Raw genomic sequence first — 13,966 nt, 5'->3', positions numbered from 1 at the left:
TTCAAACATCTTCTCCTGTCTCTCTATCATCTTTTTCTGTCCTCTGGTCAGTTCAAACATCTTCTCCTGTCTCTCTACCATCTTTTTCTGTTCTCTGGTCAGTTCAAACATCTTCTCCTGTCTCTCCATCATCTTTTTCTGTTATCTGGTCAGTTCAAACGTCTTCTCCTGTCTCTCGACCATCTTTTTCTGTTCTCTGGTCAGTTCAAACGTCTTCTCCCGTCTCTCCATTGTCTTTTTCTGTTCTCTGGTCAGTTCAAACATCTTCTCCTGTCTCTCCATTGTCTTTTTCTGTTCTCTGGTCAGTTCAAACATCTTCTCCTGTCTCTCTATCGTCTTTTTCTGTTCTCTTGTCAGTTCAAACGTCTTCTCCTGTCTCTCTACCATCTTTTTCTGTTCTCTGGTCAGTTCAAACGTCTTCTCCTGTCTCTCTATCGTCTTTTTCTGTTCTCTGGTCAGTCCAAACATCTTCCCCTGTCTCTCTATCGTCTTTTTCTGTTCTCTGGTCAGTTCAAACATCTTCTCCTGTCTCTCTATCGTCTTTTTCTGTTCTCTGGTCAGTTCAAATGTCTTCTCCTGTCTCTCTATCATCTTTTTCTGTCCTCTGGTCAGTTCAAACATCTTCTCCTGTCTCTCTATAGTCTTTTTCTGTCCTCTGGTCAGTTCAAACGTCTTCCCCTGTCTCTCTATCATCTTTTTCTGTTCTCTGGTCAGTTCAAACATCTTCTCCTGTCTCTCAACCATCTTTTTCTGTTCTCTGGTCAGTTCAAACATCTTCTCCTGTCTCTCTATCATCTTTTTCTGTCCTCTGGTCAGTTCAAACATCTTCTCCTGTCTCTCTACCATCTTTTTCTGTTCTCTGGTCAGTTCAAACGTCTTCTCCTGTCTCTCTACCATCTTTTTCTGTTCTCTGGTCAGTTCAAACATCTTCTCCTGTCTCTCCATCATCTTTTTCTGTTATCTGGTCAGTTCAAACGTCTTCTCCTGTCTCTCGACCATCTTTTTCTGTTCTCTGGTCAGTTCAAACGTCTTCTCCCGTCTCTCCATTGTCTTTTTCTGTTCTCTGGTCAGTTCAAACATCTTCTCCTGTCTCTCCATTGTCTTTTTCTGTTCTCTGGTCAGTTCAAACATCTTCTCCTGTCTCTCTATCGTCTTTTTCTGTTCTCTTGTCAGTTCAAACGTCTTCTCCTGTCTCTCTACCATCTTTTTCTGTTCTCTGGTCAGTTCAAACGTCTTCTCCTGTCTCTCTATCGTCTTTTTCTGTTCTCTGGTCAGTCCAAACATCTTCTCCTGTCTCTCGACCATCTTTTTCTGTTCTCTGGTCAGTTCAAACATCTTCTCCTGTCTCTCTATCGTCTTTTTCTGTTCTCTGGTCAGTTCAAACGTCTTCCCCTGTCTCTCTATCGTCTTTTTCTGTTCTCTGGTCAGTTCAAACGTCTTCTCCTGTCAGTCTCTACCATCTTTTTCTGTTCTCTGGTCAGTTCAAACGTCTTCTCCTGTCTCTCTACCATCTTTTTCTGTTCTCTGGTCAGTTCAAACATCTTCTCCTGTCTCTCCATCATCTTTTTCTGTTATCTGGTCAGTTCAAACGTCTTCTCCTGTCTCTCGACCATCTTTTTCTGTTCTCTGGTCAGTTCAAACGTCTTCTCCTGTCTCTCCATTGTCTTTTTCTGTTCTCTGGTCAGTTCAAACATCTTCTCCTGTCTCTCCATTGTCTTTTTCTGTTCTCTGGTCAGTTCAAACATCTTCTCCTGTCTCTCTATCGTCTTTTTCTGTTCTCTTGTCAGTTCAAACGTCTTCTCCTGTCTCTCTACCATCTTTTTCTGTTCTCTGGTCAGTTCAAACGTCTTCTCCTGTCTCTCTACCATCTTTTTCTGTTCTCTGGTCAGTTCAAACGTCTTCTCCTGTCTCTCTACCATCTTTGTAACCCAAAGAGGTTCATCCGAAACCAGCGCCATCTCCGCCATCAGTGCCGGAGTTAGACTGGTTTGTGCCGTCTTTACACCATGCGTCACACGAGACAAACTATTCTTCGGTTCTCGTGGTGTTCAATCGATAATAAATTCACTCCCGACTAGGCGGCCAGGTGGCGCAGCGGACTAAGCACTAGTCACCAACGCGTGAGACACTGGTATCGAATCCGGCTGTCAGCGTTGCCTCCGGCTTGGCCGGCCGTCATACTGGCTCAATTGGCAGAGTCAGCGGGAGGGAAGCCGGTGGGTGGTAATCTGGTCGTTGTAAACAGCGACCCCTACAGGTCGGTCAGGGCGCCTGCACAGCGAGGGAGGGAGATGGTGGGGATAGTGTGAGCCTCCCACACGTTACACCTCACCAATGAGAGTCCGCGCTGGCAGGTGAAAAGAAGTGGCTGGCTGACTCTGCATGTATCGGAGGGGACATGCGATAGTATCTATCAACCCTCCGTAAGCAACAACCAGGAAGGGGAGGGGGGAATTGGCACGACTAAATTGGGAAAGAAAAAGAAGAAAAAAAACAGGAGAAAAAGTGGATCCAAAAACAAATTCACTCCCGACTTATCTTCAACAGTTTCAATATAAAAATAGAGATGTTGGTCGTAAGAAACAATAAAATGGGTAGGCTAAGCAACCTTCTCCATTGAATGCTCAGCGAGCCGGGGTCTACGTGATCATTTGAGCACATTGCCCCACCGTACATCACAACATTTACACACAGAACTCTGCTTGCCCACGTACCCAATGCTCAACCAGATCCGACGGCATTCCTCATCTGAGGGCAACCCCAAAGCAGCATCTCCAGCAAAGTAGGAGACGTAGAGGCGCTCCGGACGTATCCCATACTCCTCCGTGAGGAGACGCCAGGCCATGGTGCACGCTTCCTCCTGGAGAGAGACGGACATCATGTTGTGGAGACCTGGGCACGTTGGGGCTGGGGTGACCATTCAATTCTATACATGATACTGGGTTTAGCATTCAATCTCCCTATTTTGAACAAACGTCAAATTAAGAAAATCTATGAATACTTTTGAAAGCCTCACCGCAATGTACTCCAGACAGGAGCTTGACCCCATTGGCTTTGCATGGATTGGGCTGAGAAGGGACTCTGAATTAAATGCATAAGATAGCATTTAAGAATGGCATAACCATTTCTTATGAAATTGTAAACAAAATGTTGTTTTGCTGTAACGTGCCATAACATGGTCCAATCATTTTGTCATGAATTGCAATAAATAGACCCTCTTAATGAGTCTGACATGCAGGACCGACAAGTCTTAACTCATTGACCACCACGCTGTTTTCCCATCTCTAGTCAATGGCGCCAGCATTATAGACCATTTTAGTGATGTTTGCGGACCCATTGTGTGTTCTGTATTATAGCTATGGAGACAATAGTATGGCTCATTTGACAGGCATTGTTCATAGCAGGGTTCGAAATTAACGGGGGCTTGGGGCAAAATGCCCTCAAATTTAACAAATGCCCTCGAAAATCAGTTAAGGGGGGCAAGAAAAGCCCCAGACAGTTTACAAATTATATATATAATTATATATATGCTCTACAGTGCGAGCATTTCACTCGTATTTGCCCCTAATAATATGTGTGTGAACCGGAAAATCATTTACTCGCAGTGTGCGAGTGAAGATTACAAACAGCTCTGCCGTTAATAGTTCAGAAACTACAAGTCCCACATTCCACAAGGCGCATAAACGTCCAATCACAGTAGAGTTTCCTGCGGTGACGCAGCTGGTTTCATGCGAGAGAAAGGAAATGAAAACACAAACACAGTACGCGCTGGAAAATAAAGTCACGGTACCATAGGCAAGTTATACATTCAGAATCAGACAACGCTAAAAATTCAGCCAGCCATGAAGCCTGTTCATTTTTATTTTGAGCAAAAGAGAGACGAGGAGAAAGAGGAATCCGGCGAGGCAGCTAATGTTACTGAGGCGGATAACGTTAGCGAAGTTAGCACACTGTGGGCCAACCAGTGACTTTGGTGGTGTGTGCAATTGCACAGATGTGTGTCCTGTTCCCGATTCCACACACACATAGTAAGCCATCACTGGGAACGCTCAGAGGAAAGGGGGGCTGAGAATATCTGTGTCTATCTGTGTGTGTGTCTCGCTCTCTCTCCCTCTCTACATCTCTCTCTCCTGAACCTATTTCATTCAAAAGGAAGACATTGATGGACAGTAGCTATAGTATAAATTATAGCTCGGTTGTAGCTGTAACAGAATAATTGTATTAACTATTAATGAACTATTATTCAATAGCGTTTCAATTATAATGAATTAAATAATTGTATAAAGAATTGTCCATGTTCTGTCATCTAATAATATATTCCATTGCCTTTCCTATCTGTATCAAAGTCAAAATGTTGGTATCGTGACAACACTACAACATACAAAAGCAGCTTGACAACCAATATCCCTTGCGTCTAGTAGGCATGGGCCAATTTGTGATTTTGATGATGTGCTATTTGCACAGATGTTTACCCCTTAGTATGCACATGCACAGTATAATATGCATGTAATAAATAGTTTGTTAATAAACTCTGTGTTACTTGAACAATTTTCACTGTGCTCCTAAATTTCTTTGTGTGCTCCTAAATTTCACATGTGCTCCTTGGGAAAAAGGTTAGCGTACAGCCCTATATATGGAGACATTAACACTTTCAGTGCCCATCACGTCATATGACGTTTTATCAGCCCCCCCCTGAATGCAGTGGTGCAGTGCTGGTATAACTCGGTATAACGGCGTTATACCTCGCTCACTGAGGCTGAAGTACGCGCAATCGCTTTTTACATGGCATTATCCAACCGGACTCCCGGAGAAGCATGCAGCTGCAGAGCCGCAGAGCCAGCGGCGCTCTCTGGGCCGCGCGCTGACGGCCGCGCTGTGAGGCAATAGTATCCAGCTGCAGGACGAGAGCAGCCAAAAAAAACTGTGCACGCACGCACGTGCACGTGCGTGGAGCGTTTGACCTACTGTCAATTTTATTAGCGATCTGAATTCATATTTCATCAACCGAGTCTCCCGTTGGTAAACCAGCCCCATCAGCAGCTCAGAATGGAAAAAAGCGCCCCCTATCGTCTATCCCTGAGTAACTGCACGTCAGTCGCTTAGACTGACCTGGGATCAGTGATATCTAGAGGCGGGGCCAGCTGGCTCCCTGAGCTGGCAAGCCGTCTGATGAACATGAAGTGATCGCAGGAAGGGAATCAGCCTGGAATATATATTCACAGTAGCCAATCGATAGTAGACAGTAGTGATCGATTTTTGGAATGGCGATCAGGAATTGGAATGATCTTTTTGGAGAACATCTGATCTGAGGTAAGGAATCTATTTGACCAGTCTTGGGATAATCAGAGTTGTATTCGCTGAGATATCAACGTGTCCCCTATGTGTGATGTGTCTCTGTGTGCGCGATCGCTGATGAGGAACTAAGATAATCGATTTTCAGCTTGCGGCCCCAGCGTGCATACGTACACATATACTATCGATAATCTAGCGTTTATTTGAAAACGATTCATAAATAGGCCGAAAAATTACAACGTTTTTGTGTATTCTAGAATATTCCAGTAAACATCTTTTATCATGGAATCTTTTTATTTTCCTTGAAAACGAGGGCTTTTCAAAATGCTTTAAAACGAAAATGAACAGATAAAAAAACAATCCGCTTCGACAATGTTGACTGGAAAACGAGTCATTGATAAGAGACGGGCAGATTAGACACATAGCCATAATTTAAAACATAGATTAGGCGTTATTAACGCTAACATTGAAGTGGATGGTGGGCATTCAAGCACTAAATCGTGCGCCCCCTGCTGGCACTGAAAGTGTTAATATTACGTTATCAAACATAGGGACGAAGACTGTAAAAAAAAGTGTCGACAATGTTTTATAATCTTTATGTTCATTTTCATCGTAAAAATTCTGTGCCCCCGAAATACAAAAAAAGCCCCCGAAAATCAATTAAGGGGGGCAAAAAAAGCCCTGGAAAGAAATGTTAATTTCTAACCCTGGTTCATAGTGCAACACTGACTAACCAGTTAATTTCTACATACTGTAGTTTGTGCGCTATTCCATGCTAAACATCGCCCCTTTCCAAAATAATCCAGTCTTTTTTCATAGATCGCAAGATATGACGCGCTATATGCATTATGCCCAAATCGTTCGGGTTGCTCGCCTGAAACTCCAAATCAAAAGATATATACAATGTACATATGAGTCTTCACAAAATCATCAAGGGGGGGGGGGGGGGGGGGGGGGGGTTGTTTTAACTCGAAACTGCGATCGTTACCAAAAGCATGTTTTAGGTCCGGTAAAATACAACACTGTGATCGGTACAAAAACATGTTTCAGGTTCGGTAAAATAGACATAGAATAGACCTTACCTTAGCCAGAAGGTACTCCAAAAAGAATAATCCCGGTGATCCCATCGTGATCGCAATTACTCATGTATATGTGTATACTCGTGTGTACGGGAAGCGTGTAGCTTAATCCCAGCGGAAGAGTCGCAGAACGCTTCCGCATTCTTCGCCGCACGCCAGTACGGTAATGCGCATTTCCTTTTCCTTCGCCCAGGTGCTTGCGAGGTGCCCGCGAGGTGCTCGCGCGCGCATGCGCATGAGATCCCCGCTTGGTTCGACACATTAACACGCTTTGGTTCATATTAATCACGCTTTGGTTCATATTCTTTGGTTCATATTAATCATATTAATCACATACACGCGATGGACGCAGCAGGCGATCACTGCTACTGTTATTCAGCCGCGCCGAGGTACATGCATTTGTACGTCACAGGAGAGAAATAGTCTTTGAATCTAAATATACTTTCTTTGTAAAATGTGTCATAATGTAGCATTTGTGTGTGTAACGTACTGTAAAAAATAAATGTTTTTTCACAGGAAATTCACTTCTCTGGTCTGCATCCCCTTAACAATTATGTGTATTGAGCCGTACTGTATTGTACCCATTCTGCAATCTGTTATTTTCATTCAATCAATTTCATTCAATCAATTTTATGAATGACCGAAAAAACAATGTTACAAAGTAAAGTTGACAGCTGCGTTGTGTTATCGTTACAATGTACAGGGAAATAACATTATGGCGTTGCGAGTGAATCGCGTTGCGATAATATACATGTATTCCATAATATGTAAAGTACAGTTGACAGCTGCGTTGTCCTCGTTTGGATAATATGTAAAGTACAGTTGACAGCGAGTGAATCGCATCGCGATAATATACATGTATTCCATAATATGTAAAGTACAGTTGACAGCGAGTGAATCGCGTCGCGATAATATACATGTATTCCATAATATGTAAAGTACAGTTGACAGCTGCGTTGTCCTCGTTTGGATAATATGTAAAGTACATATCAATCAATCATGTACCTCGGCGCGGCTGAATAACAGTAGCAGTGATCGCCTGCGTCCATCGCGTGTATATATGTGTGCTAATATGGCGCGTTAGCGTTAATATGTGATTACCGTAATATGAACCAAAGCGTGTTAATATGTGATTAATATGATCGCCTGCTGCGTCCATCGCGTGTATATATGTGTGCTAATATGGCGCGTTAGTATGAACCAAAGCGTGTTAATATGTGATTAATATGAACCAAAGCGTGTTAATATGTGATTAATATGAACCAAAGCGGCGAACCAAGCGGGGATCTCATTCGCCTGGGCGAAGGAAAAGGAAATGCGCATTACCGTACTGGCGTGCGGCGAAGAATGCGGAAGCGTTCTGCGACTCTTCCGCTGGGATTAAGCTACACGCGTACGGGAAACCATAGGTTTGAGGTAGGGATGCTTGATATTGGCTTTTTTACCGATACAGATATACCGATATTGTCCAACTCTTAATTTCCGATACCGATATCAACCAATACCGATATATGCAGGGTGTGTGTGTCCCCCCCCCCCCCCCCCCCCCCCCAAAACTGAATAATTTCAGGTAATTAACATTACATATCTCTTGTCGTGTAATTAACACAACATTATGCATACTTTGACAATAAATAAAATTATAATTTGTTCTTACTTGCTTGCCTGGGTAAATAAAGGTTAAATAAATGTAAAAAAAATAAAAATAAAAAAATAATTCTTTTTTTGAAAACCGATAGATATTTTCCGATATCACATTTTTATGCCAATGTCGACCGATAATATCGGTAGGCCGATAATATCGGACATCCCTGGTTTGAGGCAATAAAATATCAGAGCGATTGCTCTGAAAGAACTCCTCCCCCTCAGAGGGAATCAGGACAGACACTCCCCACACTAAAGTGGCCCCACACTAAACTATCCCAGTTCAAAAGGTAGGCGATACTGCCACCTGGTGAGATTCGATCATCATTGCAATTCCAACATAGGCAGCTGTGTCAGGGAGATCCAGGGAGCTCCGGCCGAGTGTTTAGAATGGGGATCAAAGGAAAAAGATCAAAACCCGAGAAAAGTCGGGTTTGGCGCTCAACGGTTGGCGACGAAACTCGACTTTTCTCGGGTTTGGCGGGCAAAGAGTTAAGAGGTCTATAACAACATAGTTGTTAGGGGTGGGACGATACATCGATCCAGATTGATATATCGATCAATTATCAATGATCAAATAGGATCGATGCAACGTAAAAAGATCGATTCATATTGCGATATTTCATTATTTTGAAAATCCCCTGGAGCATACCGGTTAAGGGTGGGGGAAAGAATCGATACGTAGTAGTATCGCGATACTTTGCGGGGCGATACTGTATCGATACAGGGACACAAAGTATCGATATTTAATTATTCATAAAAATTAAATAAAACTATTCTTTTTTTTATAAGGAAGTTGCATTGTTCATTTCAATACAATACACACATACAATACACATGTGCATTCAGTTAAGTTGGAATATGACTGTAATACAAACAGTTCGGTTTGTCAGGTACATGCAACACAGATTAGTGTTTACATCCGTCTGCTTGAGAAAATACCATGTTCTGCAATAAAAATGATTGAAGTGAGATGAACAGACTGAACTTTATTTTATTAGATAAAACATGTTGACAAAGTTTTACTTTGCAGTTGAAAAAGATAATAAAAAATTATAAAAATATCGCGATATATTTAGTATCGCGATACTATCGTATCGTGACGCAAGTATCGCAATAGTATCGTATCGTGAGGTCTCTGGCGATTCCCACCCCTAATACCGGTATCCGCAACAACAACAGTAGCTCCGCGTGTGTAGACGTCAGCATAGCTCCAGAGTCCGCCTATTTTGCGACCAGAAATAAGTGCCTGCTGTTTTTTTCCACAACGGGTCAAATGCATCTAACATGCTTTGCATCCTCGCCATTCCTTTATGCCCATGTCGCGTTAAAGACCGAAATTAACGTTACGTTAGCGTAAGCTAACCCTGATCAGAGCCATATAGAGAGAACAGCAGAGTAGGGAGTGGGGAAGGCGGGGGGCATTCTCCCTTTCAGTGTGTTTGTGTGCGTTAGTTTGGAAAGACCAGATGAAGTCAAGAATATATTATATTTAGTAAATTTACTGAGGATGGACAGATCATGTTGATATTTAAACATAAAAAATACAATACATAATGAATGTATTCATGATCATCATGCAACATAAAACAATTATAGGAATGGTTTGGGAGAGGAAGCGGTTTTAGGTTGCGTGTTGTGAGTTCCAAAAATTTTTACTTAAAGTTTAAAGCTCAATATATCAAAACGTGGCACTTTACAGTGACAGGAGGTATATTTGTATTAAAAACAATAGATTGTTTTTTATTTAAATGTCTGGAAGAGCTCAAATATTTTTTTTTGCCTTTTTTGAGTTGATCTAAATGTTACTGATTGTGTTAAATGGGCATATAATATCATCTCATATCGATCGCAGGCAATCTAATCGTATCGTGGCAGACTTTGTGATATCGGCAAATATCGTATCATTGTCCAAAGAATCGATATGGTATCGTGATGAAACTGGCGATTCCCACCCCTAATAGTTGCCATACATGTAGCCTCTCACTCTGGCTCACCTTGAAATAGTCACCGAACGACCAGTTGCCCAGCATCTCGAAGAAGGTGTGGTGGTAGACGTCGCGGCCCACGTCCTCCAGGTCGTTGTGTTTGCCCCCGGCCCGGACACACTTCTGACTGTTGACCACCCGACGGTAGCTGGACATCTCACTGCGGGGATCCGCCATTCCCAGGAAGATGGGCTTGAACTGAAAGAGAAGGAGGACCACGGGCAGAATCACAGGCTCTGTGGCGGGAACAGTTAACCCTTTCACTGCCACACAACAGAAGGTTAACCCATACCCATTATCATATCGTTATATCAATTTTGGCCATATTGCCCAGCCCTACCTTAACCCTAATGAAGTAAGTAAGTAAGTAAGTAAGTAAGTAAGTAAGTAAGTAAGTAAGTAAGTAAGTAAGTAAGTAAGTAAGTAAGTAAGTAAGTAAGTAAGTAAGTAAGTAAGTAAGTAAGTAAGTAAGACTAAGTAAGTAAGTAAGTAAGTAAGTAAGTAAGTAAGTAAGTAAGTAAGTAAGTAAGTAAGTAAGTAAGTAATGTTTATTTATATAGCACCTTTTACAGACCAGGGTCACAAAGTGCTTCACATAATAAAAACATGCAAAGATAGCAGCATGGTAAAGAAAGTAATTAAAAACGTGAAAGAACAGGAAAAACAGAGCAGAGAAGCCGGTTTACTTTCGCTTTCAAACCAGCTGCAGCCTGAGAACTGGAGTGTGGGGGATGTAACACTAAAGATGGCGGCAACGACAAAGAATTGCTGCAAAATAAACATACATCTGTTGTTTAAAAAAGAAAAAATAATAATAATGTATACTTATAACAATATAGATAATATTGAATATCAAGTGATATGATGTTGTTATCGATATCGTTATCGCGATATCATTTTTGGCCATATCGCCCAGCCCTAGTGTCTACTGAGGTGTCAGGAAGTATAATCAGTGTCTTCATATGTTCTACTGAGGGGCCAGGAAGTATAATCAGTGTCTTCATATGTTCTACTGAGGGGCCAGGAAGTATAATCAGTGTCTTCATATGTTCTACTGAGGGGCCAGGAAGTATAATCAGTGTCTTCAGTTCTACTGAGGTGTCAGGAAGTATAATCAGTGTCTTCATATGTTCTACTGAGGGGCCAGGAAGTATAATCAGTGTCTTCAGTTCTACTGAGGGGCCAGGAAGTATAATCAGTGTCTTCATATGTTCTACTGAGGGGCCAGGAAGTATAATCAGTGTCTTCATATGTTCTACTGAGGGGCCAGGAAGTATAATCAGTGTCTTCATATGTTCTACTGAGGTGTCAGGAAGTATAATCAGTGTCTTCAGTTCTACTGAGGGGCCAGGAAGTATAATCAGTGTCTTCAGTTCTACTGAGGAAACGGTTGCAAACTGGACATCATATCAAAAGTTATAATGAGTTTCATGAACCAGTTACACATTAATTTTGACAATTTAGATATGTAGCACAAAGCCTATGAAATCCATTATAATGTTTGATACAATATACGGTTTCGAACCATTTCCTTAGTAGAACTTGTTTGCATGGAAACTCGCTTGGTTCCAGCCCTCTTTCAGATTTCCAATTCTTGCAAATCGGGGATCACTTGAATCATATAATTATTATAGGAATGTGAAAAGGCGGGCCTGCTGGGAAACTTTAGTCATTGATAAAGCATTACACCAGCATGATTAGCATAAATATAATACCTCATAATTGACATTTAAACTTTAGGTGTTAACCAACTGGGGCTCAGGAGGTAGAGCAGTCATCTGGTAGTCGGAAGGTTACCGGTTCGATTCCCGCTCCTCCCGGGCAGCTTGTCGAAGTGTCCTTGAGCAAGACACTTAACCCCTAAAGGGCTCTACACCTAAAGTTTAAATGTCAATTTATGAGATATTAGATTTATGCATTAATTGGTCCCGATGAGCAGGTTGGCACTCCGCCATCGGTGAGTGAATGTGTGAGTGAACGGGTGAATGTGAGGAACACAAACTGTAAAGCGCTTTGGATATTTTTACAACAATTTTACAATGTTGATGTTTGTCTTCTTATAATCAGATTTTGTTTTGCTTAATGTAATATCGGCATCATTGCAAATGAGGGAACCCCTAAATGGATTCCTGAGAATAAAGGTTGAATGTGTAGCCCCCCCCCCCTAATGTACAGTCTCCTCCCCATCATATGTGTTAGGATCTCTGGGCAACAGTACTGTATATTTGCATATCGTATATGTCACAAATATAACAGTACTATATACCTGTATGTCATGTATGTCCCTAAGCCATAAATGTCATGGTGTCATGTATGTTGTGTGTGTGTCATAAATGTCACTATGAATTGAAAATGGGGGACCCTGATGTAAACAAGACAAAAGTCTTTCTCTGGTCTGCATCCCCTTAACAATTGTGTGTATTGAGCCGTACTGTATTGTACCCATTCTGCAATCTGTTAAAAAAAGTTTTCATTCATTCAATGGGGGAAAAAAATAAAAACTGTCCATTTCGTTCCACTTTTATTTCATAAACCGGAAGTGACATGCTGTAAACGCCTGCTGGCTTTACGCACCAACAGTGACCGACTGACCGAGGCGAGGTGCTGCAGACTGACCTGGTTCATGCCCGCGTTGACGAACAGGAGGCCCGGGTCTCCGCGGGGCCGCACCGGGGAGGACGGGACGCGGCGGTGTCGGTGCTGCAGCTGGAAGAAATCCACAAAGGTCCGGCGCACTCGTTCAGATGAGAACTCTGCTGCAGTTCGAGAAGAAGAATACGACCTCCGGACATGTCCTCTCAGCCCCATCACGGGGATTATTATGCACCGGTTCATTGTGTTCGCTCCACTAGTCCCGGTGTCAGTCCGGTGTCAGGGGTGAAGAAGAGGGGGACGTTTCACCGGGAGACACCATGTTGTATTTGGGATGTGTGTTCTTCTTCTCTTTAGATTCCCGGCAGAGTGTAATTCTTCTTCTTCTTCTACCTCTTCTACTTCTACTCCTCCTCTTCTTCTTCCTCTACTTCTTCTTCTTCTTCTTTGGTGTTAATGGCGGGTCGCAACCACAGAAAGGCGCATACCGCCACCTACTGTACAACCCAGCAACTGGAGCGGATAAAGCAAGAGTGAATGAATGAATGAAAACTTTATTTAACAGATTGCAGAATGGGTACAATACAGTACGGCTCAATACATACAATTGTTAAGGGGATGCAGACCCGAAAAAGACGTTTGTCTTGTTTCCATCAGGGTCCCCCTTTGCCCGGCAAAGAAAAGAAAACAATAAAGAAAAACCAACAAACCCAGAACAAACAAACCAAAATAAATACCCAACCCTAACATCACTTCAAAACCAAATTCTCAACAATACTAAACAACATGGCCCCCCTAAGAACCACCAGGGTAAAAAATCGCGCTGAGCCGTGAACTCAAACTAGAAAGAAACAGACTAAGAAATGACGTAAACTCCATGATAAAAACTGCAAAAAAAAAATGCATCAATGACAAAACTGAGGAAAACAAAAATAAACCATGTGAACTTTGGAAATTACTCAATAATCAACTAGGCTGCAGTAAAAAACTTAAAACCAGGTTCTCAAACATAAACATAAAGACGGACAACACGCTCATCACAGACAAACTGGATGTAGCCAATTACTTAAACACTTTCTTCACAAACATAGCCACAACACTGGTAAACAAACTACCCTCCCACTCAGGGCAGTATGGGGTAGAACACATAGTAGCATACTACAAGAACCTAGGCTTCCACAAAGACGACTTCAAACTGGAAATGGTAACTACAGATGAGGTACTCAATAAACTGAGCGCCCTCCAACCGAACAAGGCCACTGGCCATGACAACATCCCCTCCAAATTCCTCAGAGACTCAGCAGCCGCCATCACCCCAGTCATCACACACATAATAAACCTCTCCATAAAACAGGGACACGTCCCCAAGGA

The 13,966-nt window shown here is 42.3% G+C and overlaps 1 protein-coding gene across 3 annotated transcripts in view; it reads right to left on the bottom strand.

Moving 5' to 3' along the window:
- Positions 1–12,946, bottom strand: part of aars2 (alanyl-tRNA synthetase 2, mitochondrial (putative)) — an 88,036-nt gene extending 75,090 nt beyond the window's left edge. For 2 of the 3 annotated variants that reach the window (XM_084317826.1, XM_084317828.1), the window contains exons 1-3: positions 12,620–12,946; positions 10,013–10,201; positions 2,715–2,860 (exon numbers count right to left, since the gene is read on the bottom strand). In XM_084317826.1, coding sequence (XP_084173952.1) covers positions 2,715–2,860; positions 10,013–10,201; positions 12,620–12,838 — 554 coding nt within the window. In that variant the 5' untranslated portion in view covers positions 12,839–12,946. Of the gene's footprint in view, positions 1–2,714; positions 2,861–10,012; positions 10,240–12,619 lie in introns of all 3 variants that reach the window. The other variant, XM_084317827.1, reaches the window with a different exon arrangement.
- Between the last annotated feature and the right edge of the window lie 1,020 nt (positions 12,947–13,966).

Source organism: Notolepis coatsorum, assembly GCF_963971535.1.
Source record: "Notolepis coatsorum genome assembly, chromosome: 7".
Taxonomy (NCBI): domain Eukaryota; kingdom Metazoa; phylum Chordata; class Actinopteri; order Aulopiformes; family Paralepididae; genus Notolepis; species Notolepis coatsorum.
This window is presented reverse-complemented; position numbering and strand designations above follow the sequence as displayed.